General features: G+C 47.2%; 1 protein-coding gene across 1 annotated transcript; it reads left to right on the top strand.

Moving 5' to 3' along the window:
* The first annotated feature begins 17,523 nt into the window (after nucleotides 1-17,523).
* LOC125521061 (ATP-dependent DNA helicase DDM1-like) lies at nucleotides 17,524-23,986 on the top strand. Its single transcript, XM_048686121.1, has 14 exons — nucleotides 17,524-17,708; nucleotides 17,888-18,211; nucleotides 18,313-18,411; nucleotides 18,880-19,226; nucleotides 19,300-19,486; nucleotides 19,581-19,756; nucleotides 20,872-21,128; nucleotides 21,236-21,340; nucleotides 21,432-21,526; nucleotides 21,602-21,721; nucleotides 22,793-22,912; nucleotides 23,021-23,119; nucleotides 23,198-23,299; nucleotides 23,422-23,986. The coding sequence occupies exons 1-14, from the start codon at nucleotides 17,616-17,618 to the stop codon at nucleotides 23,647-23,649; spliced, it is 2,352 nt and encodes a 783-aa protein (XP_048542078.1). The 5' UTR covers nucleotides 17,524-17,615; the 3' UTR covers nucleotides 23,650-23,986.
* The last annotated feature ends 3,698 nt before the right edge of the window (nucleotides 23,987-27,684 follow it).

The raw sequence follows: 27,684 nt of genomic DNA, 5'->3' as shown, positions 1-27,684 counted from the left end.
GGTCGACAGGAACAGAGCTCACCGAGAAGGTCACGACAAAGATGCACCTACCAGCAGCAGAGTACATGTTTCGGGGCCAGAGTGCTTTAGTAGAGCCATCAGGGCCGCTGTGATTCCTCACAACTTCAGGTTGGCGACTGGAGTCAGTAAGTTCACTGGTGATTCCAAGCCCGATACTTGGCTTGAAGACTACCGAGTGGCCGTCCAGATTGGCGGTGGCAATGATGAAGTGGCCATGAAGCACCTGCCTCTCATGTTGGAGGGCTCGGCCAGAGCGTGGCTGAATCAGTTAGCACCCAGCAGCATTTACACTTGGGAAGATCTCGCCCGAGTGTTTGTCACCACATTTGAAGGAACATGCAAGCGACCGGCAGGGCTGACGGAACTGTGGTCTTGCGTGCAGAAGCCGAATGAAACTTTGAGGGATTACATCCAAAGATGGATCACGTTACATCACATGGTAGAGAATGTGCCTGACCACCAAGCAGTCTGCGCCTTCAAAGAAGGCGTCAAGTACAGAGAACTGAATCTGAAATTCGGTCGAACCGGAGATATGTCTCTGAATCGGATGATGGAGATTGCCACCAAGTACCCTAATGGTGAAGATGAGGATCGACTCAGGAGTGGCAAGCTCAAGTCAGTCGCTCAAGAAACCGGAGGAAATCCCAATCGTAAACAGAAGCGGAAAGCCGAGCCAGCTGCTCCTGGGGAAGCCTTGGTTGTACGTAACTCAAGGAAAGTTTAAGGGGAAACCCAAAGGACCTTGGAACCCCAAGAAAGTTAAAGACCAAGACGGAAATGATGTGTTGGATTTGCCATGTCACATCCACACCAAGAAATATGAAGAGGGTAAGTTCATTTACCCGAAACATACCACTCGATAGTGTCGGCTCTTGATCCAGCAGTTCCAGGGCAAGCAGCCCAAAGATAAGGAAAAGGAGTCAGACAAAGTTGAGGACAAGGAAGACAGTGATGATGGATACCCCCAGGTCAATTCCACCCTGATGATTTTTGCTGATGTTGAAAGCAAAAGTCGACTGAAAGTTATTAACCGTGAGGTGAATATGGTTGCTCCGGCAACACCCAGTTATCTGAAGTGGTCTCAGACTGCCATCACATTCCACCAGTCCGATCACCCAACGCACATTGCCACCCCTGGGAGGCAAGCTTTGGTGGTCGACCCAGTTGTTGAAGGCACTCAACTGACCAAAGTCTTGATGGATGGTGGCAGTGGTTTGAACATACTGTATGCTGAGACGTTGAAAGGGATGGGCATTCCGATGTCCAGACTCAGTGCCAGCAACATGAGTTTCCATGGAGTCATTCCTGGAAAGAAGGCTGAGTCTCTCGGCCAGATTGCTCTGGATGTGGTTTTCGGTGATTCCAAGAATTACCGCAAAGAAAAGTTGACGTTCGAAGTTGTAGATTTCCAGAGTGCGTATCACGCTATTTTGGGCAGGCCGGTTTATGCACGCTTCATGGCTCGACCATGTTATGTGTGTCTCAAATTGAAGATGCCTGGTCCCAAAGGTGTGATCACTATTACGGGCAATCGGAAAAAGCAGAAGAGTGTTTTCAAAAAGGTTCAAAGATCATTGATGCTCAGATGGCAGTGGTGGAGCTGCAAGAATACCAGAAGACTGCAGACCCGAGTGATTTGTTGCGAGCCAAGAAGCCCGCTACAGAATCAGCTTTTCAGTCGTCTGGCGAAACGAAACCGGCTCACATCCACCCGACCGATCCCATTGCTGCTCCGACTCATATCTCAACAACACTCGACTCCAAATAGGAAGAAGCGCTCATCCAGTTCCTCCGTGAGAACTGGGACATTTTTGCATGGAAGCCTTCTGACATGTCGGGTGTTCCCAGGGAGCTGGCTGAGCACCGCCTAAGAGTCGACTCAAAAGTAAAACCTGTCGAAGAACATCTCCGACGGTCCGCCGTCCAGAAGAGAAAGGCTATTGGCGAGGAGGTGGCTGGGCTCTTAGCAGCGGAGTTCATCCGAGAGATCTACCACTCTGAGTGGCTCGCCAACGTTGTCATGGTCCCCAAGAAGGACAAGTCACTTCGCATGTGCATTGACTTTAAACATATCAATCAGGCCTGCCCGAAAGATCATTTTCCACTCCCCCGCATCGACCAGATAGTCAACTCGACTGCGGGATGTGAGCGACTGTCTTTTTTAGACGCCTATTACGGGTACCATCAGATCCATCTATATGGACCTGACGAGATCAAAACAGCTTTCATCACTCCATTCGGGTGCTTCTGTTATGTTACCATGTCATTCGGCCTCAAGAATGCCGGAGCCACATTCATGAGGATGATTCAGAAGTGTTTGCTCAGTCAAATCAGTCGGAATGTGGAAGCATACATGGATGATATTATGGTCAAGTCATGGAAGGGTTCCGACCTGCTGACTGACCTTGCTGAAACCTTTGCCAACCTCAGGAGGTATGATATCAAGCTTAATCCATCAAAGTGCACATTCGGAGTTCCTGGCGAAAAGTTACTCGGTTTTCTCGTTTCCAAACGGGGAATCGACGCCAATCCAAAAAAGTCGGTACTATACTCTGAATGAAAAGTCCTGTGCGAGTGCACGACGTCCAGAAGCTTACTGGTTGCTTGGCCGCTTTAAGTCGATTCATATCTCCTCTCGGTGAAAAGGCATTGCCTCTTTACCGATTGATGAAGAAGTCCGACAAGTTCGAGTGGACTCCTGAAGCTGATGCAGCGTTTGCAGAGCTCAAAGCTCTGCTCTCCACCCAGCCGGTGCTTGCTGCCCCAATCAGCAAGGAGCCTTTGCTGATTTACATCGCAGCCACGGGACAAGTCGTCAGTACGGTACTTACGGTCGAGCGGGAAGAAGAAGGAAAAGCCTTCAAAGTTCAACGCCCAGTATATTATATTTCTGAAATTTTGACCCCATCGAAGCAAAGATATCCTCATTATCAGAAGCTTGTATATGGGATTTATATGACCACAAAGAAGGTTGCTCACTACTTCTCTGATCATTCCATTACAGTCGTCAGCGACGCTCCATTGTCAGAGATCCTGCATAACAGAGATGCAACTGGTCGAGTGGCAAAATGGGCGATTGAACTCCTTCCTCTAGATATCAAGTTTCAGTCAAAGAAAGCTATCAAGTCCCAAGCAATAGCAGATTTCATCGCCGAGTGGATTGAACAGCAACTGCCGACTCAGGTTCACTCGGAGCATTGGACCATGTTCTTCGACGTTTCCAAAATGCTCAATGGTTCCGGTGCCGGGGTGGTATTGGTCTCCCCCCGAGGAGACAAGCTCAGATATGTTCTTCAAATCCACTTTGATTCCTCCAATAACGAGGCAGAATATGAAGCACTTTTATATGGGTTGCGCATGGCCATTTCACTCGGCGTCCGTCGCCTCATGGTCTATGGCGACTCAAATTTGGTGGTTAATCAGGTGATGAAGGAGTGGGACATCAGAAGTCCAGCCATGAGTGGTTATTGCAATGTAGTGAGAAAGCTGGAGAAGAAATTCAAGGGGTTAGAACTTCATCACATACCCCGACTGAAAAATCAAGCAGCTGATGATTTGGCAAAAATAGGTTCCAAAAGAGAAGCCATTCCCAGCAATGTGTTTTTGGAACACATCCACACACCATCAGTTCAGGAGGATCCCTTCACTGAAGAGGCCCCGTAGCCAAAAAGTGCCATGGATCCGACTGAAGTTGAAGTTCCAGCTGTGGTTGACCTGATCATGGAAGTCTTGGTCATCACTCCTGACTAGACCATACCGTACATCACGTACATCCTAAGGAAAGAACTCCCAAAGGAAGAAGAAGAGGCTCGACAGATCGTCCGTCGATCCAAGGCCTTTACAGTCATAAAAGGACAGTTGTATAGAGAAAGCGCGACTGGAGTCAGAAAGAAGTGTATAACACCAGAAGAAGGTCAGATGATCCTTGATGATATCCACTCGGGGACCTGTGGTCATCATGCGTCCTCTCGGACCATTGTGGCTAAAGCATACCAAGCGGGATTCTACTGGCCAAGAGCGAATGAAATGGCGAAAGAGATAGTCAACAAGTATGAAGGATGTCAGTTTTACTCCAATATGTCGCACAAGCCCGCGTCAGCCCTGAAAACCATTCCACTCGTCTAGCCCTTCGCCGTTTGGGGACTGGACATGGTTGGACCGCTGAGAACGGGCAGGAGCGGCTTCACTCATGTGCTAGTAGCAGTCGACAAGTTCACCAAATGGATTGAAGCTAAGCCTATCAAGAATCTTGATGCTTGCACTTCTATCAGTTTCATCAGAGATTTGATATTCAGATATGGAGTTCCGCACAGCATCATCACTGACAATGGGTCAAACTTCGACTCCGACAAATTCAGAGCCTTTTGCGCCTCTCAGGGCACACGAGTCGACTACGCTTCGGTCGCTGACCCCCAGTCGAATGGACAAGCGGAAAGAGCAAACGGCTTAATTCTCAAAGGACTGAAACCTCGATTGATGCGCGATCTCAAGCACGCAACAGGTGCATGGGTCGACGAGCTTCCATCAGTTCTTTGGGGATTGAGGACAACCCCAAACCGATCGACCGGAAGAACCCCATTCTTTCTGGTCTACGGGGCCGAAGCAGTTTTGTCGAGTGACCTGCTTCACAACGCTCCTCGAGTCGAGCTCTACTCTGAAGATGAAGCAGAACAAGCCCGGCAGGACGCAGTCGACCTCCTGGAAGAAGAAAGAGAAATGGCCATGATCCGATCGACCATCTATTAGCAAGACTTGCGTCGATTCCATGCCAGAAATGTGAAGAGTCGAGCCTTCCAAGAAGGAGACTTGGTCCTCCGAGTGGATCAACAGAAACCACACAAACTCGCTCCTACTTGGGAAGGTCCCTTCATAGTCACCAGAGTCCTCCACAATGGAGCGTACCACCTTTATAATGTCGATCGCCAGATTGATGAGCCTCGAGCCTGGAATGCGGAGCTGCTCCGCCCCTTTTATACTTGAATTCTCACTCGGATGAGATGTAATAAGAAAAACTTCTGTAGTTTATTTATCAAAGACAAGAGCGTTATAAGTTTCCCAGTGATTGTTATTGTTTTTGTTTGTGTGGGAAATCCCCCAGCGGGTGGCTTAGCTACGAATCCGTTTCGCCTAAGTTTGTAAAAATAATTTCCTACCGAGTGGTGAGCTAGCCTTCCACTCGGGGGCTTAGCTGCGAACCCGTTTCGCCTAAGTATTCGAAAATCCTACCGAGTGGTGAGCTAGCCTCCCACTCGGGGGCTTAGCTGCAGTCCAGTACTCGCCTAAGTATTTGAAAATCCTACCGAGTGGTGAGCGACCCTCCCACTCGGGGGCTTAGCTGCAGTCCAGTACTCGCCTAAGTATTTGAAAATCCTACCGAGTGGTGAGCGACCCTCCCACTCGGGGGCTTAGCTGCAGTCCAGTACTCGCCTAAGTATTTGAAAATCCTACCGAGTGGTGAGCCAGCCTCCCACTCGGGGGCTTAGCTGCAGTCCAGCACTCGCCTAAGTATTTGAAAAATCCTACCGAGTAGTGAGCGACCCTCCCACTCGGGGGCTTAGCTGAAGTCCAGCACTCGCCTAAGTATTTGAAAAATCCTACCGAGTGGTGAGCGACCCTCCCACTCGGGGGCTGAGCTGCAGTCCAGTACTCGCGTAAGTATTTGAAAATCCTACCGAGTGGTGAGCGACCCTCCCACTCGGGGGCTTAGCTGCAGTCCAGTACTCGCCTAAGTATTTGAAAAATCCTACCGAGTGGTGAGCGACCCTCCCACTCGGGGGCTTAGCTGCAGTCCAGCACTCGCCTAAGTATTTGAAAATCCTACCGAGTGGTGAGCCAGCCTCCCACTCGGGGGCTTAGCTGCAGTCCAGTACTCACCTAAGTATTTCAAAAATCCTACCGAGTGGTGAGCCAGCCTCCCACTCGGGGGCTTAGCTGCAGTCCAGTACTCGCCTAAGTATTTGAAAATCCTACCGAGTGATGAGCGACCCTCCCACTCGGGGGCTTAGCTGCAGTCCAGTACTCGCCTAAGTATTTGAAAATCCTACCGAGTGCTGAGCCAGCCTCCCACTCGGGGGCTTAGCTACAGTCCAGTACTCGCCTAAGTACGAAACACATCTCAATCCTCAAGGACGACGAGGTGCAGGTCAACTACCACCTTCTCCTTGGGAGCTTCGCCACAAATACAACGTTCGCTCCATCCCACTCTGCAAGGACGACGAGGTGCAGGTCGACTGCCACCTTCTCCTTGGGGGCTTCGCCACAAATACAACGTGCGCTCCATCCCACTCTGCAAGGACGACGAGGTGCAGGTCGACTGCCACCTTCTCCTTGGGGGCTTCGCCACAAATACAACATGCGCTCCATCCCACTCTGCAAGGACGACGAGGTGTAGGTCGACTGCCACCTTCTCCTTGGGAGTTTCGCCACAAATACAACATGTGCTCCATCCCACTCTGCAAGGACGACGAGGTGCAGGTCGACTGCCACCTTCTCCTTGGGAGCGTCGCCACAAATACAACGTGCGCTCCATCGCCGACCCGCAAGGACGACGAGGTGCAGATCGACTGCCACCTTCTCCTTCGGAGCTGTGCCACAAATACAAAAGTTGTCTCGAGTGAAGAACGAGTTCCACTCGACGGAGGATTCATGAAGATATTCAACGATAAACCAAGTTCAGATAAATCCTAAAGGTTCCGGACCACAGATCGAAGTGCTCGGGCATTCAGCCCAAAAGAGTTTAACGGTTACAAAAACCACTCGGCATTCCGAGGCAAATTTAAGGTGGGGCATAAAAGTTTGTTCACTCCGCAGGAGGAGGACTGGCAGGCTCGACGAACTTGTCCAGGTCGACGCCGTCGGTGATCCGAGTGGCTACAGCGATGAAAGTCTCCATAAAAGATCGGAAGTCATGCTTCTGGGTGTTGGTGACCTTGATTGCTGCCAGCTTATCTTGTTGCACCTCCTTGCAGTGGACACGAACCAAAGACAGAGCCACGTCAGCACCGCACCGGGCAGAAGATTTCTTCCACTCCTGCACTCGATCAGGGATCTCGTTAAGTCGAGTCATCAGGGACTCAAGATCATTCTGGAGCGTGGCCTCTGGCCAAAGTGCCGGGTCGATCTGTGACGTGGCGACCTTCAGTCGAGCCAAGTAGTCCACAATACCGTCAATGCGGGATTCCAGTCAGAGCAGATTCATCTTTCACGGGAGAATTGATTGGGTCCAAACCTAGCTCAATCCGCCCAGTCTCCTCCTCGAAGTTCTGGCAAAGCTCTGCATTCACGGTCTAGGGATAAGTCAATTTTCGTACGCTGAGTCGACAAAAACATCAGTCGGAACAAAATGTGTACCTTCAAGCTTGATGAACAACTTCTTGGCAAGGCTCCTCAGAAAGCTCTCCAGATCGTCCCTCCTGCGAGCGATGCCTTCCATCTTCTCGTACAGGTTGAGATTGTCCTTCTTCAAGGCATGCACTCCTTGTTGGCTTCGTTCAGAGCAGATTTCATCTTGGTGTTCTCTTCTTCCAACTGGCCGACCGAAGCCAGTTTCTGTTCAGCCAGAGCGGTTCTGTCGTCAGCTTCCTTTTGAGCAGCAGCCAAATCCTGATCCTTCTTTGCCAAAGCTTCTCTCAGTTTTTCTGCAAGGAAATGGTGCTTGATTCAGAAAGAGCAGAAGGGTACTCAAGCCTAAGACAAACCAGTCGACAAGCTCGTCTTACCATTGGCGTCGTCCTTGGCCTTTTGCAGCTCTGTCTTGGCCAATTCCAAGTCAAGGTTCAGCTGGATCTGCTGTTTCTCCAAGTCAGCAAAGCAAGCTCCAAGATCACAAGATTTCTGCAATCAGGATGGAGAAGTTATTTTACAGCGAAAAACAACAAAGACAATAAATACTAAGACTACGGTCGACTGCCCACAGTCCACCATAGTCTCGAGGACTACACCCAGTGGGTGCACTTTTGCGTGCCCCCACCGGTTATGATCCCACTCGACCGGCCCGCCGGAGTCGAGTGTAGGGAGTAAAAAAAGGGAGAGAAAGAAGAACTCAGACCATAGAACTCATACCACAGTCGACTGCCAGCAGTCGACCGCGGTCTCGGGGACTACACCCAGTGGGTGCACTTGGCGTGCCCCCACCGGTTCTGATCCCACTCGCCCAGACCGAGCAGAAGAGACTAACTACCAGTTCGGTTTACACTCAACGCGGCCAAACTACATCGAGCGAAAGAATCAAAATACAAAGACTACAGTCGACTGCCAGCAGTCCACCGTAGTCTCGGGGACTACACCCAGTGGGTGCACTCAGCGTGCCCCCACTAGTTCAAAAATTCAATCGACGCACCCAGTGGGTGTACAGAGGCAAAGATTTTCGGAAAGAGAGTCTTCAGATAGCATATCCTAACAGAACAAGCAGCGACCAACTAACCTGAACGTTGCTTTGGAGAGCCGAGCTGGCGTCATAGGCGGCCTGACTGGCGTCCCGCACCGTCTTCATCTTCTCCATCATAATACCCGCTTGGCGTATGGCTTCCTTAGCAGCATTCACTTCGTCCTCTAGGACATGATGGGTCGCAAAAACTGAAGGTGGGTCGACAGGGGCCTGAGCAGTCGACGAAGAAGGCAAGGCACTCGACAATGGCACGGCGAAGGTAACAGAAACCCGATTGGCATCACCAGCATCCTGAACGACTGGTTCCGCCCTCGGCGTCGACTGTGGCACCTTGCTTGCAGGAGCTTGCCTATTTTTCCTCGTCAAAGGCCTCTCGGGCTCTTCATCATCATCATCGGGGAGGTCGATAATGTTGGGAGCTGTTCAAAGTTCAGTCGCCAAAATCACATCACCCAATGGTGCACATTGCAGTTGAGTCGACCAAATAAAGACAGAATGGCAGAAATCATACCTAGATTGGAAGCGACCGCATCCTCCATTACCTCATCCTCGTCCCTGTAAGCTGAGGTCCCGGAAGTAGCAGCGCTGCCAGTTCCAAAGTTCATCTGGTTAAATCAAGAAAAAACAAATAGCACGGGGCGTCGAGTGAATATAAAGGGAGACACTCACGTAGAAGTGACGGGGATGTCAATCTTAATCTTCGGCAACGCCTTCCGAGGCTTCGGCTCTGCAACTTTGGGATGCTTTGACGCTTTTTCGGTCGGGGCTGGTGAAGAGGTCCGAGGACGCTTTGAAGACTGACCAGCCTGAGCAGTCGCCTTTTCACGGGTGCTCGGTCGTTCTTGGTCAAGCTTGGATCGCCTCTCCCTGCGAGGAGGCGACTCGACTTCTTCTTCGTCACTTGAGTCATCGCTTTCTTCGTCCCCTTCACCGTCAGAAGTCCATTCACCACCGTCGCCGCCGCTCGCCTCTCCTTCCAGATCTTGCTCTTGCTCTCCGTTGGGCATTGAATACATTTCGATAAGGGCCTGAAAGAAAGCAGGAAGAATAAAGTCAGTCGACGCAGTATAGACAGCTGCGCAAGTGAATTCAGATTACATGCAAAGCTCAGAATCGGACCTTCTCTGGTAAATGGGACTGGTCGAATGAAGGAACTCTCCTGGCTCCCCTGGGGTTGTCCTTGTTTCCGGTCATGCCCGACAGCCACTTCTCCAGTGTGTCGTCATCAACCTCCTTTGGGTGAATGGAGTCGTCAAGACCCGAATACATCCACATCGGATGGTCTCGGGCTTGAAGAGGCTGGATGCGCCGCTGAAGGAAAACCTCCAAGAGATCCATACCGGTGACCCCGTCACGGATAAACTGGACCACTCGTTCGACCAGCACCCTAACCTGCGCCTTCTCCTCCGGGAGCACCTTCAAAGAGGAGGGTTTTCTCACTCGGTCCATGGTAAAAGGACGGAGGCCAGTTGACTGTCCTGGCGTCGACTGGTCTTTGCAGTAAAACCAGGTCGACTGCCATCTGTGAACCGAGTCAGGAAGAATCATGGCTGGAAAGGAACTTTTCCCTCTCATCTGAACACCAAGATCCCCACACATCTGAATCACTTGTGTTCTCTCGTCACTCGGATTGGCCTTTTTCACCGTCTGAGAACGATAGGTGAAAATGTGCTTGAAAAGACCCCAGTGAGGCCGACAACCCAGGAAATTCTCACACAAAGACACGAAAGCAGCGAGATACACGATTGTGTTGGGAGTGAAGCGGTGGAGTTGTGCCCCAAAGAAATTCAGAAATCCCCGAAAGAAAGGGTGAGGAGGCAAGGAAAATCCATGGTCGACGTGGGTGGCAAGGAGAACGCGCTCACCCTCCCAAGGTTGCAGCTCGGATTCCTTCCCCGGAAGGCGCGCCGATCCATGGGGGATCAGCCCTCCTTCGGCTAGGTCGTCGAGGTCTTCTTGGGTGATCGTCGAGCAGATCCAGTCGCCCTGGATCCAGCCCTTCGGCAGGCCGGCTCGTGAGGAATATCCACCCCGACTGGTCGCCTTCCCCTTCGCCTTTGTCGTCGCCTTCTTCGCCCGCTCCAGAGCCGTCGTCTTCTCCTTCCCCATCGTCGACGGCGAGACGCGTACGGAGCGGTGGCGCTGGGGCGAGAGCGAGCATGACGAAGAAGCCTGGAGAGGAGAAGAGAGAATGGGAACGCACTGTTCAAGAGACCCCGGTCCGACGCCTTATATGAGGTCGCTTCCGAGTGGCTGACTGGTAGGCCCGGGCGGTCCTGTCAAATCCCGTAGCAATCCCGCGCGCGATACGTGGCGAAAAAGGTGGCGCGGGGATCGAGGCTACTCCGCCCTATCCCATCCGATTACTGCGGCCTCCCCCGTCCCGCGCGCTTCCCAAAATTCGGATCCCGCAAAATCTGCGGGCAGCAGAACAACTTTTCAGACCGAAGATCTCCTCCACGCCGTCACTCGGAGCCTTTCAAGTAAAGAAACTCACTCGACAGAAAACTAAGAATGGATCAAGGCGACTGAAAAGGAAGTTGCTGTCATCACTCAGGTTCATTGATCCGAAACAAGATATGCTCATGGCATGAAAAATGAGTCGGAGAAGTTCTCAACTCCTTCCCCACTCAAACCTCGATCCATTTGGGGGCTAATGATGAAGCTATGTACCTAGGGTAGGGTCATGGACCTGTCCCAGCTGCCCTACCCAAGGACATCTCAAGAAGAAATCACCTTTCAATCGACTTGGAGGTGTTCCACTCGACAGACTCGAAGACACTCGACCAAGAAGCAATCACTCGACCAAGATCCAACCACTCGACGGCCAGGAGACCTAAAGGCACTCCGCACGCTAACGGTCGGTTATTAAGTAGCTTTTATGGTCATCATAGCACTTTATTAAAGGCGTTACCAGTAACGCCTGACCTTACAACGCGTTTGGTTCGGGACCGGTAACGTATTGATTTTATCATATCGGGAAGCTTCGTTTCTGATTACTTTTATGGAATGCGCACTTCGTTTGGTTGATGGAGATGCGTTTCGTTTTCCCAATCAGCTCCGATATGGGTGTTTTCAGTTTCGTGAAGTCCTGTATCAGAAACTACGGCTACCAAAGACAGTGCGGGCGTACCAAACACGACGGTATGGTTTCAGGAAGCATTGAAATCGGAAACCGTTGTTTTTCAGCGAACCAAATGCGTCATTAATGTATTAAAAACCCTGCACAACTGAAGGCCGGAGGGGCCCGGCGAACTCTATATAAGCCACCCCCTCCTCAGTGTAAAGGGTTTGCACCCCTGTAATTCGTACACCCATAATCCAGTCGACCGCCTCCGGGCTCCGAGACGTAGGGCTATTACTTCGTCTGAGAAGGGCCTGAACTCGTAAACCTCATGTGCTTAAAACTTCTCCATAGCTAAGATCTTGCCTCTCCATACCTACCCCCCTACATTACTGTCAGACTTAGAACCACGACAGACGGCGAGGAGCAGACTAGTAGCGTTTTTTTCTTTTTTGTAAAATATTTTAAATATGAACGAACTCGCCGAAGTTTAGTTTAATTTGCGCCGTGTTCGTGAGTTTTCAAAAAAAACGTGGGCGCCGTGACTGGGGGCATCACGCCCCCAGCACACAGTTTAGCGCCGGTGCGCCCCCAGGGGGCGATTTTAGACGCCTCCTGGGGGGCCAACGGCTGGAGATGCTCTTAGTTTGTAGTCCATGCTAGAACATCTCGGTTCACTGTTAAATGTCAGGAATTGAAGAATACAATTTCTCACCTTAGTATATGATACCAAGTATATATGATACAATTTCTCTAGATGCATAAAATTTTAGCAGACCAAAAAAGGTATCGACTTTTAATTTTACTCCACACGTCTTACCATAGATATGGCCACTGCACCATCATCCCTCCGTTGAAATCAACCTGTTGAAACCTCAACCCGAGAAGAAGCTATTCTCCTGACTTCACTCCTAAAAACTGCACGTGCATGAACGACTATTAAGCCATGAGACACTCCTGCGATCACAAAGTTAAACAATCCGAGGATACATTTTAAGGGCCATGAATGAGAAGTACTGCATGCACAGGGCACCCAAGAAGAAAACAAAAATAGCTGAAGGAATCAGGAATTGGACACATATGTCGCCGTGCCCCGCCACGCAACCTGCAAGTCGTGGCAAACGCCGTTGAGGGCGCTGACGTTGTGGATAGCCTTCGTGCCTTGGGCAACAAAAATGGGAAAAATTAGGAATGACGAACCATTTTTTGCACGAACAATAAAACCGTTTCTTGCCCTGTAATCGACACAAGAAAGGTTTCTGACAGCAAAAGAAGAAATACTGCCATCCAATTTTGGCTTCTTGCCCTGTAGTACTACACTACCACGCCATCCAATCCAATCCCAGCGATCAAGAACTCACAACTAAACCTTGACAATGACGCAATCTTGGCTATTGAAATCCAACACTGAAATCCACACAAAGGTCTTGGTACATGGAAGCGAGCGGGGCGCACACATGAACTCACGAACCTGGTACATGGACTTCGGCAAGTTGTTGAACCTGGAACATGAATCGTTGTTGCCGCAGATGACCTCGACGGTCGGGATTTCGGCCACCGAGTGGGCCAGCCCTAACAGGATGGCGCGCGACGCCTCCGTGCCCGCGACGGCCGCTGGCTGCCACGACTTGAAGAAGCGCCACGTTGGGATCGTCTCGTCGGTGGAGAGCATGCCGCGGCGAACGCCGTTGAGGGATCCAACGTCGTTGTCGTAGGAGACGTCCTTCTCGATCTGGGGCTAGAGAAATAAAGGGGAGGTACGATTCGGGTGGAACTGATCCACAAATCACGGTGTCGCAGGCGGGACCGCGGGGATCAAAGGATGCGAAGCGCTGGGAGGATTGACAGACCACAACGTCTGCCGGCAGAACATTTGATCTAATGTGTTGATCTAGGTGATAGAATATTGACGTAATATGGACAGTAAGATGTGTTTAAGTTGATTCGATCCAAAGGTTCTAGTTATTCTTTGTATAGTTTGTTGTGTGGTTTTAAAAGAATTTATATTCGTTCTTTTAATAGTAATATAGACTATCTGAAAATAGAATAAGAATGAAGTTTGTGGAGCCTACGTGCAAACTACTCCGAGAAGCCAGCTTCGCAGAGCAAACTACTCTCACAGTAAAAAAACGAGAAGCTAGTCGAACCTTGCTCCAAAAATCGAAGGAAGTATAGTTGGGCATTATTACCCAATATGCCACCGCCAAGCGGCCTCGGGGTACCGTAGTACCCCGAGTGTCTCAAACAAAAAAAATTACGCAGAAACAAATCGATGGAACCACTACGCTACCCCGAGTGTCTCAAAAAAAAAACTACGCTACTCCCCGATATGTTCTCTCTCCCATACTGTTCCACCTAAAACCTGGCCTGCATTTCTTTCAAACGGGCCTAAAGTAAGGTTGTTGGGCTATCAGCCCAATTAACCAATTGGATACCTCCCGTGCGGTTTTCCCCGGATCCGTATTTTTGCCGCAGATGACCTCCGAAGCCTGTGGTTAACTGGGCCAACTGGCACGTGAAGCCCATTTCCAAGGAAGTGCCAGATCGCTAGCCTGCCCAAAAGAAAAGCGCTCCCCTTTGCTCTCCGCATGGCTGAGCTTTATCCAGGAAATTCATACGGACATGATTGTGAAAACTGTCGAGGTTTTCTTATTCGAGCAAATATTTCACAATTTTCTTTTCTAACAAAATTAGAAATTTTGTTTTGTGAAAAATCTAACTCTCAACTCACGTTAGTGGCGAGCACATACTGACTGCTTGCCAATGCCGTTTCCACCCTCTCGGGCCAATTTGGAAGAGGTTACATGAGGCGGGTGTGACAAGTGGCAGGTCCAAACCATACCCGACACTAATTTGAGCCCATCTATAAGCCTTTTCACTTTAGTGATAAGAGGGAGTACCTTTCAAAATTGATGCCCGTTCATTCATACGTTCCTATATGAAGTTATGAACAATTTCAAATCCTTTCATACTTTCATATCTACTACCCCTATAAAAGCAAGAGAAGGCGGAGAACCAGATCATCCTATCCATCGAAACCTGCAATCCGATGGTCTACATCACTCCAGCATACTAACGTGTTTTATGCTTTAATTACCCACCATGCCGTTGCCTTAATTATTTACCCACCATGCCATTGAATTAACATCGTCCCGAACACGTCGCTGCCCTCTCGCTACCACGCCGTCGGGGCAGTTTGGCCACCGCCCCACACCTTGCCCCACCTCTTCCCTACAACCTCCGCACCAGCCAGGCCTCGACCGCCGCCGGACAACCTCCACATGTGCCTGTATACAAGCGCCGCTGGACAGCCGCTCCGTCCACGCGCCACGTGCTGCCGCGCCGTCCGCACTCGCGCTGCCCGGACCATCGCGCCGTCCAGCGCCCGCACCACCCACGCGCCGACCGAGCCGCCACGTCCACTCCAAGGATCAGTGTTGAGGACGCCGCCCGCGTCGCCATCTCCCCCTTCGAGGACTCCGTCGACGGCATCAGCGGCAACCTGTTCGACGCCTACGTCAAGCGTAAGTAACCGTCGTCAGTCGATTCTTGAGCTGTTGATTGATTCTTGGTCTGTTCTTGCGTCTTCTTGATCTGTTCATGCGTCTTCTTGAGCTGTTGATTGATTTGTTTTGGCGTGGATGCAGCCTACTTCATGGAGCCGTCGCGGGACGTGAGCTCCTCGGCTGTGACGTCGCCGGGCGACGTGCTGCTTGTCACCTCGATGTCCGCCAGGACGGTGTCCGTATCTTGACGAAGATCTCCCTCCGCGAACTGCCCTTCACCACCGTTGCGCCCCTTCTCCGGCCGATTGATGCGCGACGATCTCTTCCTTCGCTAGGGCATGGAGGAGCGACTCAGCAGCCAGCCTCGGCTTATTGGTGCTCTGCTGGTCGAACCTCTCCATCGCCGCCTGTGAGTCCTCTGACCCAACTGCAACCTGATGCATCCTCCCCTTCACCTCTGTCTTTCTCCAGTGTCTCTGCTGAGCTGTAACTGATTCCAGCATTTAGGAAATGGCTTTGTAATCTCCATAGAATGTATACCTTCTTACTTCTATCATGAAGTCTCAACTAAGTATGGGCTGATTTTTTACTAGCGTAGGAGCAAGACCACTGACTAGCGGTGTTCTGGATAATTTACTAGCCACTGAAGTCCAACATCTAGACGACATAAGAAGAAAGGTAATAAGTAAGTCTTCTGCTAAATGAAGGGCTTGGGAATGTCACTAATCAGGATTGGCAAGCTCAAAACAAGGAGGTTTTATTTTCATTACGAAAATGGAGTCACAGCATACGAATCAAGTTTCATACAAACTTAACTTCTTTCGATGCCTAACATATGCATCATGAAAAAAAAAAACTACTCCTACATCTTGAGGCACTTTATCTGCACCTACAGGATGCTACAACATCTTGAAGCTCATCAACATCTTGGAGCTCATCAACATCTTGAGGTTAGGATGTGATTGCTTAGAAGTTCATATATGTTCTGTTTCAAGTCAGCATTAGTGATTACCAACATAACAAGAGAATGTGCAGGTTATCAATGGCAAACCACTAGATTCAAATTTCAGGATTACAAATAACAATTGCGCTTGGACACCTTCAGGTTACAATCAGAAACTCTTGTATTTAGGATCATGCGCATATTGAATGTAAAGTAATGTTTTTAATCACCCATTCATGTTTCAGATTAGAAAGAAAAAAAGATGACCTGAAGAGCTCCATGAAGTCAGCTGTGATGTTGCAATATAAAATAATCAATGACAGAGGTTTCGCTGGTAAGCCATCTGAGCAAGACAAATTGATGCAATCCTAATATGTCATTTTTCTTTAATTTGCTTATGCATGTCCTTATACTGATTTGTTCTGAATGTTTGCAGCAGAATGACTTCTGCAATGAAGCTTCTAACCTTTATGGGGATGAAGCTGCATGTCTCCATTCCAACTGTGCAACACATTTATCGTTTATAAGACAATAAAAAACATAATTCTTCATTGGTGTACATGTGCTTGACTTATCAAAGCTCATATTCAAGTGCTTAATATTCATAACTGTTATATATTTTGGAGGTAAGCAGTCAGGGAACAAACAGACATGTCGTTTAAATAATTCTATTTCACAATGAAATGATCTAATTATCTCGAAAAAATAACTATGCATCTGGCTAAGTTGTTCTTGTGAAGTGTTATTTTTTTAATTAGAACAGGGTAATGAGTTTTGACTGTTACTGCCAGGCGTTTATCATTTCGTGTGCCATATATGTAATTAAGTTTGATTAGAAAACCATTCGGATATGTAGCACATTGACCGACATCCAATATTTTTTTTCTCATATTCAGATATGTCATTAAAGTTACTAAGTAGTACTACTTCATCAATATGTATAGGACACATGAAGCAGCTGTGAACATGAGGCATCAAGTTAGGAGGGTAAGCTCGAAGCCAGTAGTTTCTGTTGTTCGCACTGAGGTTTAACCTCTTGTTTTTTCTTCCTAGTGAGACACTTCTAGGAAACCTTGAAGGGTTCTTCTTAGATCCTGGATGCCAGAGAAAACTATGCAAATCAAGTGACCAGCAATTATGCTCGCAAAAAAAGGGCGGCGGAGATTGCTGCAAAAGGTTTGCATTTTTCATTTGGCCCAAACCATGTTAACTTTCGGCTGGAAAGTATGTTACCATGTCATATGAATTGTTACCTTGGCTGTTTTTCATTGTTGTCATTTTCTTACACCGCCATTAAGAACTATAACTACAGACAAAGTGTTTTGATTGGAAATAGATGTTGTATCTTAACAAAGAGCATTAGTCAAGCCGTGCGTTGCACGTGCAAACTTAGTGGAAGGAAACGCAGCTGATTACCAATCTATACTAGTACACTAATTTTGGCAGGTGGATCATTTCGAAATACTTTCCCCCAAAAAAGAGAGTCTTTTTGAAATGCACGCGCTGTCCATCCACCTTCAAAAAGACCTATTGCCTCCGCCGGTTCGCACCCATTCTTCTGCGCCGCCGCCCTTTCGCTTCGTCTTCCCACCCCCACCCCACCACCACCCGAGGCGCTCCTGCCCGTGCCCCCGCCGCCTCGGCTCCCTCGGCCATCGCCAGCGTCGCCGCCCGTCGCCGTCGAAGCCAGTCAAGATGGTGGTCGCCGTGGCGAATGTGGCGGCCGCCGCCGCCCCCACCGTCATCACGGCCGCCGCCACCGACGCCGATTCCCCTGTATCGGACGAGGTTATTTCTTCTTCGAAAACTTCCGTCTTTCAATTCCTAGGCCGACTCCATTTCCTTCGGTTGGGCGCGATGTTTGAATTTCGTCCGATTAGGTTTTCGAGCGATTTCGGCCCCTTTTTGTTCCACGAAAAGAAAATTCGATCCTTTACCCTGACACGGTTATTCTTGCGCGAGATCAGAAAATGCCCGAGGCCAAGGACGAGGGAAACGCCGGCGATTCGAAGCGCGAGGCCACTGAAGATCAGTTACTGAACTCCGTCAGAGAGGGGGAGTCTGATGAGTTCCAGGACGGCGTCGCTGGTTTGGTTACGGAGGTGATGGCCAAGGAGGAAGATGAGCTGTGCCAGGCCCGGCTCAAGGCAGAGGAAGAGGAGGAGGCCAGGAAGAGAGAAGCTCGGAAGGCTTTTGATCCGAATGAGCGGTTCAGCAAACTGGACGAACTGCTGACAAAGACACAGCTGTTTTCTGAATTCCTGCTTGAGAGGATGGAGCAGATCACAGATGTATGCTGGCTATATCTCTCACTGTTCGGTTTCTTGATCACTACTACCTGATAGTTATTTTAATTCCTCTTCTTCTTTTGTTGACATTTGTGGTGTTGCAGAAAGCTGTCGAAGTTAAAGACGAAGATGAACCTGTGGAAGAGCAGAAGAAAGGTCGCGGCAGAAAGAGGAAAGCAAAGGCTAAGCCAAAGTACAATGACGTGAGTTCTGATTTCATACATTGTCTTCCTGGATTCGTGAATATGTTACTATATCTGTCTTCCAGATTATGCAAATGTTTGGTTGTCATATACTGTCGATGCGCTGCAGTTCGTCTGTATTACCAGCTCAGAGGATTTTGCTTGAATAATTCTGGGGAGGCCACTTGATCTGTTATTGTACACTAGTAGCATCCTTCTAGTGTATGTGTACTACACACGTCTTAGTTAAAGGTGTTGTTTGACAGTTTGAGTTTTGTTGGAGTATAGCTACTGCTGTCTACACACTAGAATAAGATCAGCGTTACTTTGATTTGTCTGGACTTGTTGATGTCAATGGGATCTAATAGTTCTATAATTGTGAATGTCTTGTTAATTTTTTCCTCAAGATGGATCATTGGTCATTTTCTATGGTCAGACATTACGTTAACCTTCTGTTGCTTCTCACTATGGTATATAAATATTGTTCAGAAGAAGGCTAAGACAGCAGTCGCAGCCATGCTTACAAGATCGCGTGAAGACCGTACTGCTGATGATAGTACTCTCACTGAAGAAGAAAGGTGGGAAAAAGAGCAAGCCAATCTTGTTCCATTATTGACTGGAGGAAAGCTGAAATCTTACCAGATAAAGGGTATTAAGTGGTTAATATCGCTGTGGCAAAACGGCCTAAATGGAATTCTAGCTGATCAAATGGGCCTCGGGAAAACAATCCAGACAATTGGATTTCTTGCCCATCTCAAAGGAAATGGTATGGACGGTCCGTACATGGTTATTGCTCCCCTTTCCACTCTGTCAAACTGGTTAAATGAGTTATCAAGGTAAATTATCCATGGTTGTCTTTCACTTTATATGTTCTTAGTTTGCTGTCTTATGTTGAGTTCTTGATTTCAGGTTTGCTCCATCTCTGATTGGTCTGATTTATCATGGAGATAAAGTGGCTCGGGCAGAGCTAAGGAGGAAATTCATGCCCAAAAAAGTTGGCCCTAATTTTCCGATAATAATCACTTCATTTGAGATGGCCATGTTTGATGCAAAACTTCTTGCTAATTACCAGTGGAAGTATGTTGTTGTCGATGAGGTGATGAAATTTCATCTGCTCCGTATTTTTGTCCTTGTATGTTTCTCCCCCATCCCTATGTATTTACATGTCAGTTTGATATTTCTTTTTGCAGGGGCATCGGTTGAAAAATACGAATTGTAAATTATTGAGGGAGCTAAGGCGCATTCCGATGGAGAATAAGCTCCTTTTGACTGGGACACCTCTTCAGAATAACCTAGCAGAGCTGTGGTCGCTACTGAACTTCATTTTGCCTGATATATTCTCATCCCATCAGGAATTTGAGTCATGGTATGATCTGCTGAACTAACACCTGCACTGCTGTCTGCCCCTTTACTTTATGTAGTTTCTGTGCATGCCATTTTTCTCCATAGTCTTCGTATCCTGGGAGCAATTCTTGTGCTTGCCGCCAATCTTGTGGCCTTTTTTATTGGCTTATATTGATTATAATTAGATAAGCTACCTGAATCATCCAATGTAACATTTTTCTAGCATTCAGATAGTTTGCTCTGTCATTGGCTAGATGTTGTATAGATAGTCAAATGATGTATGAATCTAATTGCGGAGATATGTCTGTCTGTTCTAGTCAGGAGTTATGTCATTTGTCAGGATCCGTAAAGTTATAATGCTTGGTCCTTAAGAGTGCATATTGTGGTCAACCAATGCAAACAAATCTGTTGAATTTAATTAAGTGAGTTATCAATTCCCCAGCATATAAACAAATATATGGTGTAATCCTAGTAATTTATTATTCATACAACTCTTGAAACATTTTGGTTTTTGAGTAACCTGGCAGGGGCAGTACCCATTTATTAGAAAGAATTTAGAAATGGTTAACTATAAAGTTGGCAACGCAGCCCTGTTCCAAATGTTACAGGCCAGAAAAATTGCACTCCACATGGGTAACTCCCCAAAAATGAGGGATTACCATTGGCCACAGTGGGCACTGCCAGGGTTCTCTGGCTGATATTATTATGTGCGTGAGCTGCCATCTCACTGTGTATTTGCCACTTGTGGGTATATAGCTCCATGTGCAGATGTTCTTAATTGTAAATTTGGGACATGTAGACTTTAAGAACACCAGTAATAGAAAACAGTTGTTATGACAATTCTTCCTGATTTATGTTGTGTACCAGACACTGATATGCCATGCCTATCAATTTGTCTATTATTCAGATTTATGTTATCTTATTTAGGTTACCTGTTGATATGTTATGTTTGCTTAGTTGTATACCGATGAATTATGAAATATGGACATACTACTTGAACTATTCGGATGGATTTGATACCCTAACATGTTTTTTTTAACTTTTTTGTCGTAAAGATGGTGAAGTTATTGTTGAATATTTCATGGAAATCTGTATCATTTTGCCTCTGTTGATCTGATGGTATTCTTATTCTTACAGGTTTGATTTTTCTGGTAAGGGAGATGGGGAACAACAGGAAGAAACTGATGAGAACAAAAGAGTCCTTGTTGTCTCAAAGCTTCATGCCATTTTGCGTCCATTCCTTCTAAGGCGGATGAAGGAGGATGTAGAACACATGCTTCCACGAAAGAAAGAGATAATCATTTATGCTAACATGACTGAACATCAGAAACAAATCCAGAATCACTTGGTTGAGAGGACATTCGACAACTACTTGCATGAGAACACAGATATTGGTATGTGTGTGTACGCTCATCTCATGCATGTCTTCATGCGTACTTATTGTCCAATCTGCCCATAAGTAAATAACATATGAATGTGACAAGTTTTTGCTATCTTATAGTTTTGCGGAGACCTGGCATCAAGACGAAGCTAAATAATCTACTCATTCAGCTCAGGAAAAATTGTGGCCACCCTGATCTTTTGGATGCTGCATTCGACACAAGCTGTGTGTATCATTGCTCATTGGACATATGCTAGTTTCATTGTTCTGTTTGATTTATTTTCTTTTATCCACATTGTTACTTTTCTGTTTGCAGACTTCTATCCACCTGTTGAAAAGCTTCTCGAACAATGTGGCAAATTTCAGCTGTTGGATAGGTTACTGGATGCTCTACTCAAACGAAATCACAAGGTTGGGCACGTGCAAGCACATGTTCATTATTGTAATTTTCGGACCTGACATATAGTTCCATTGATATGTTTGTAGGTCCTTATATTTTCTCAGTGGACAAAAGTTTTGGACATCCTTGACTATTATTTGGATACAAAAGGTCTGAAGGTTTGCCGAATTGATGGTAATGTTAAGCTGGAAGATAGGAGGAAGCAGGTAATGTGGTAGTCTGCCAATTTATTACTAGTTTACTGGACATCATCGATCGTACATATGCTTGTAGATACTGAGATAACTACCACTAACTATGCTAAGAAAGAAGGCTAAGCTAGCTTAGATTGATTCTTGGCATGGCTATAATAGGCGTGGCAGCCCTGTTTATATAGTTTGGAAACACACCTAACAACAGAGAAACTAAACAATCATATTCTTGTTTCTACAATCCATAGTATGATCCTTGTCCATATATGAAGGATATCCGTATTCCGCAGCCTTATGCTATGAATGCAAGTAACAATCAAGATCTTGAAGAATTGCACGATGCTCGTTTATATTTATGCATTGCTTATGCGCGCACCTTTCCTATTTGCACACATGAGCTGTTTTGGACACGTATGTGGTATCCTATGGGCTTGTGAATTTAACATCCACATTGGGCACATGTGCGGTAGCATAAACATGAGTTTAGGACACAAACCCCTGAATTGGTTCCCAGGTACTGGTATTAATTTGCATGGTTGTTCCTAAATTTATTTAGAAAACTGTAATTAGGGAAAAATTAGCTACAACCATACATACTGCGTTAGAAACCTGTGTTAGGTATCTCATCGGAAGGAAGAAAACTCGGAGTAATTTGGCAGCTTGTCCGTATCACACTGGATGGTGTTTCATTACCCGCATTCTAAAGCGGTTTAGCAAATATGTGTTAGTTAAAAGAATAAAAATAATTAAAAACATATTTGGACATAGCTACTTTAAAACTTGGATTAGATATCTTGTTGAAAGGAAAAATACTTAATTTGCAGCTACTAGGTGTCAAAGCTGGATGGAGTTTAACATCCCTCCCAAACCAGCCAGAACGCAAACTTGTGGGGGAAGATACTGCAGATTCAATGGTTTTATGAACCCTTGTGTTAAATGGGCCTGGCTGGTTATTGTGGAACCAGTGCTCTAAACAATAAGATGTTCCTTTATATTCCTTTTCTGTTACATGCTAATCCTTTTCCCTTAGATAATTGAAGGCTGTCTATAGATGTTGCCATCTCACTATTTGTTTCCCTGCGGCAGATAGCGGAGTTTAATGACTTGAACAGTGGTCTGAACGTCTTCATTCTAAGCACGCGTGCTGGTGGGCTTGGTATCAACCTTACTTCTGCTGATACTTGCATCCTGTATGACAGTGACTGGGTAATTTTCTGTCTATCTGGAGTGTTTGTAGGTGTCGTTGGTACAATGCTTGCCTTCAGTTTAGCTTTCATAGCTGTGGCATGTTGAATTTTTTGCTCTGTTTTGCAGAACCCTCAGATGGATTTACAGGCTATGGATCGATGCCACCGCATTGGTCAAACAAAACCGGTTCATGTTTATCGGCTGGCAACATCGAATTCTGTTGAGGTATGTCTAGGGGATGATCTTCAGACTCTTGCTTGGCTAAGTTTTGTGGCATCAGGGCTCATCTCCTCATTGTCACAGGGTCGGATTATCAAGAGAGCTTTTGGAAAGCTGAAGCTAGAGCATGTGGTGATTGGGAAGGGACAGTTTCAACAAGATGCCGCCAAGCCTAACGCCTTAGATGTAAAAAAATTCTGTCGAATATAGAAGATTGTGTCCGGTGTACCGTGTAAATTGTCTCTTCAGGGATCATCAATTGCTTGCATGATTGCTGATGTGTTCCTTCTTTTTGTCGAGAACTGCAGGAGGCGGAGCTGCTGGCGCTGCTGAGGGACGAGCAGGGCGAGGAAGACAGGATGATCCAGATGGATATCAGCGACGAGGACCTTCTGAAGGTGATGGACCGGAGCGACCTGACCGGCCCTGCTGCGGCTGCCAGTGCCGCCCCTCTTGTCCCCCTGAAAGGGCCTGGCTGGGAGGTGGTGCTGGCCTCGAAGAGTGGTGGCGGCATGCTCTCGGCGCTCACCAGCTGAGCCATCCTAGCAACGGTGACTCGGCGCTGTTTTGATGCGGCTTGTTGGCCGCCTAATGGTCGACAGCGGTTCAAGCTGATGTTTTGGTGGGCTGTTTTCCAAACTTATGCTCGTGCCTTCTTCCAAGATAGTTAGGCAACCTAAGGTAGACTGTCATTGTTCTGCTCCGCAATGCTAGATCGTTCAGGTTTTGGTGTAGGACTGCCGATCTTTATTGGTACATGCAGAAACATGCAGAGATCGTGCGTGATGGTGATGAAATGCAGTTGCTCCCGCTTTGTTGTGCACTTGTGCTTTGTTGCAAGAATCTGGAGAATATGCAGGGAAACTATTTTAATCGTTTTGTATTTATTTTTTCAGTCTTGCCTAATCACTACTCCCTCCATGTCAAAGTATACTGCAGATTAGTTTGCAGTCAAAGTTTATGAACTTTGATGAAGTTTATTGATAAATTATCATTTAATTACCATTTGGTTCGTCATGAAACATACTTTCATATCAAATGGGGATGCAGTTTGGTAAGAGTTGTTGTGACCTGTGATGTAAATACATCACTGAAAGAACCCTATCAATAGGTGATGGTTAATCACACAAACTACAAATTCTAGATGTGTTTTCCATGAGTCAAACATAGATTCTTTTGTAGGGGTCCTTCCTAGTCAGTGGCGACAATGCTATATTTTGTAAAGATCCCTGGCTTTGAGACACGCATCAGTCAGCAATACCCTTCGCTGTACAAAATTGTGCGTCACACATGTTCGGTAGGGTGGCACAAGTGTTACTGTTACCCCATTGAACGTCGCCTTCTGACGGATGGTTAAATCTGGTTCAGAGACTGGTGGAGATTAACATGCCTTAAGAATTAGATGTATTCATATGGAATCTACATATCCATGGTTGTTTTCCGTAAATATCCATGTATGTCGGCATGGTGAACCATAACCGCTCCTTCAGGAGAAATTCATTTGGAACATCGGAGTCCCCTAAGAATAGAAATATTCTTTTGTCACCTCTCTAGAGGAGTTATTTTAGCCATGACAATCAGACCAAACACAACTGGAATGGTAGTAAAATTGTTGTTTCTACGACAAAGGCCCTGTTTGGTTCGGCTGTGGATTTCTAAAAGCAGTTGTGAAAAATCTGCTGTGGAAAAACAGCTGTGGAAAATCTGATATGAAAAAGATGTAGGTCATTTGGCAAACCAGCTGATACAGCTTTTTTAGATTTTGGCCCGCAGCGGAATTAGATTTTGGAAAGCACATCCTGGGCTGCTTCCGCTTTTGGTTCAGATTTTGGCAGCGGATTTCTGAAATCAGATTCTGCTGCGCGGCAGCGGAATCTGTCAATAAAAGCTGAACCAAACAGGGCCAAAGACTATGTGATCCATCATTTGTTTTCGTGATGTGCCTTTTCGTGGATCTGTTATGATGAACAACTATGTGGCTTTTAACCTTCCTCCGCTAACTAGTACTGCAAATATGTTTAGAAACTCATTTGGTGGGGCGAATAGGCAACTTAAGTCTCAAATCCGATCGGGAGTATGTCTCTTATGTTGGAAAATTAGGTACTCTCATGATTATATTGTTTCCAAAGTGATGAAAGTTTCTAATTTTGTGCAGGTTATCCACATGGCCCCGCACTAGACCTGTATGTGGTACTTCAGTGTGCGAAAGCATATGAGCTTTTAGACTCTTGGTGTAATAAGGTGTAATAATTTGGATGATAGTCTAGCTATAGGGTGAGTAATGCATAAGTGCGTTTAGTTTTAAATATCAATGGAATGTTTTATTACCCTCGGTTCTGCGTCACAGATGCATGCATCCAAACTTATTACAGAGTTTATTACATCATCAAGAAAAATGATCTCGACTAAGAAGGAAGAGGCCAGAACATCCAGAACAAACACAACCAAAAAATATCAGCTTGACAAGAAAGACTACTATGTAAACTAAGAAGTCTATCGCTAGCATGCCGAGATAATCGGGACATAAATTCACTGCTAAAGTGTTAATCTATTTGAGCCGCTTGGCGCCAAGTTTTATCTGTGCCTTATGCTACTCCTTTTGTACAACGCCCGAGACAGCAGCTAACTGGTATATATGCTGAGACCCAAAAATTTGATGAATACTTCGAGTTGATGTGACATTAGAGGCTAAATATATAACAATGCCACACAACAGGAGTAAAAGTACACAAAAAAGATGTTAGATTGTATCACTCTTTCATACAATGTCCAGGCAAAGTTCCGACACATGGTCCGACCAGAAAAATGACCTCATGCACATCAATATGACGAACAAGAGGCCATACTAAGACTAGCATTGCACAATAATGGGTAAGGAGAAGATGGGGGACAACAACGAGCACTCAACAAGTTCCCTGTGTCTCTCAATCCCACGGAATGCTATTGGGCTCCCATCCAAATACCGGATCGGAAACATGGTGATCAACCTGCTTTGTCTCTATTACCTCCTCTCGTCAACTTTGCCACAACTGTAGGTTGCATTGTCATGTTTGCTCTATGCTACTACATCTACCTTTTATAACACGGTTTGGTTAGGTCCACATGTAGGCTCTTTAGACTTTCTTTTGTCCCTCTGGCACTATAATAGTGTTCTAATAAATAACGGCTACATATGATTTATTGCATCTGTGAGGGAGCTTGTGGTACTTATCAGCGGCGGAGGACAGAGAAAAGTTAATGTGGGGCAAAGTTAAATAAAGTATCAAAATGAAAGAGTGATACAATTTCAAAATAATCTATACACACTATATTTCTATATGATGCTAAACCGAATCACCAATTTCAATAGGAATATATACATGTTGAGATTGAACTTTTAATAGCAATTTCTCAGATTTTTAATTAAATCCTGCTTAAATTTACTCATCAAGAATTTCACCCACGCAATGGTGATTTACCCTTCCTTTGGCCACCGGCAGCCCGGAAACATCGCCACGCTGCTATGCTCCCAGTGCTCACACAATGCATGCGCGTGTGCGCCATGCGGTCTTGACCCCGCGCGCTGTGTCGTCACATTTTTAGCCTTTGACCGTCGGCCTACCGGCCGCGCTGCTCCATGGGTAATTCATCAGCCGCGCTGCTCCATAGGTAATTCATCAGCCGGCAAACGCTCCGTCACCTCCGACGCGGCGAGCAAGCGCGCGGCCAAGCGCTACACCAAGTATGGGATGCCGGTGCCAGGGTCCCTCCTCCGCCGCGAGATGGAGGAGTACGACCTCCACCATGCGAGGCGCTCCTCCGGCGTGGGGAGCTCTTCCGGCACAGGGAGCACTTCTGGCGCGGGGCCACTGCCGGTGAAGAAGGAGAAGGAGTCCGGCGACCTCCCCGCCGTCAATGTCGAGCCGAGGGAGGAGCGCCCGCGTGGCCACGACATCATCAGGCCGGAGGACTACCTCCTTAGGCCCGACACGGGCGCCTTCGAGGCGGCGCTCACCGAGCGCACTGCACGCGAGCAGCAGGAGGAAGACGCCCATCGCCGGCGGGGGGACGAGCTCAGCGACCTCCTCTTCGAGCAGGCGCTCGCCGCCGACCGCGACCTCCACGAGAAACTGGCCGCATGGCACATGGCGCCTCCGCCATACCCGGAGAGCTCAGGTAAGCTCAAATTTTGCTTAGTTTAGGGTACGGCAGTGTGGCATTGTAGTATAATGCAGTGTTAATCGATCTATGTACCCATGATCAAACTATGAATATGCTATGTGTTCTTCAATTTGGTCCGCCAATGATTTGTTTTGATATTTATAGTTCCAAATACAGTGTCTGTTCGGCCGCAACAGAAATGGCCCCTTAAACCCTTACTTTCACGGTCCTTATACCGCGTTTACAGTTCGCGAGTATACTGGGTCTGCTAAAGTTGCTCTTACCCTTCCTCTGGCCACCAGCAGCCCAGAAACGTCGCCGCGCTACGGTGCACCGTGCGGTCTTGATCCCGCATTTTAGCCTCCGACCCACCGTCTGCCTACCGGCCGCGCTGCTGCATGTTTAATCCATCGACAGTGCCGTTTTTTAGT

Source organism: Triticum urartu, chromosome 7 (genome assembly GCF_003073215.2).
Source record: "Triticum urartu cultivar G1812 chromosome 7, Tu2.1, whole genome shotgun sequence".
Lineage (NCBI taxonomy): Eukaryota > Viridiplantae > Streptophyta > Magnoliopsida > Poales > Poaceae > Triticum > Triticum urartu.
This window is presented reverse-complemented; position numbering and strand designations above follow the sequence as displayed.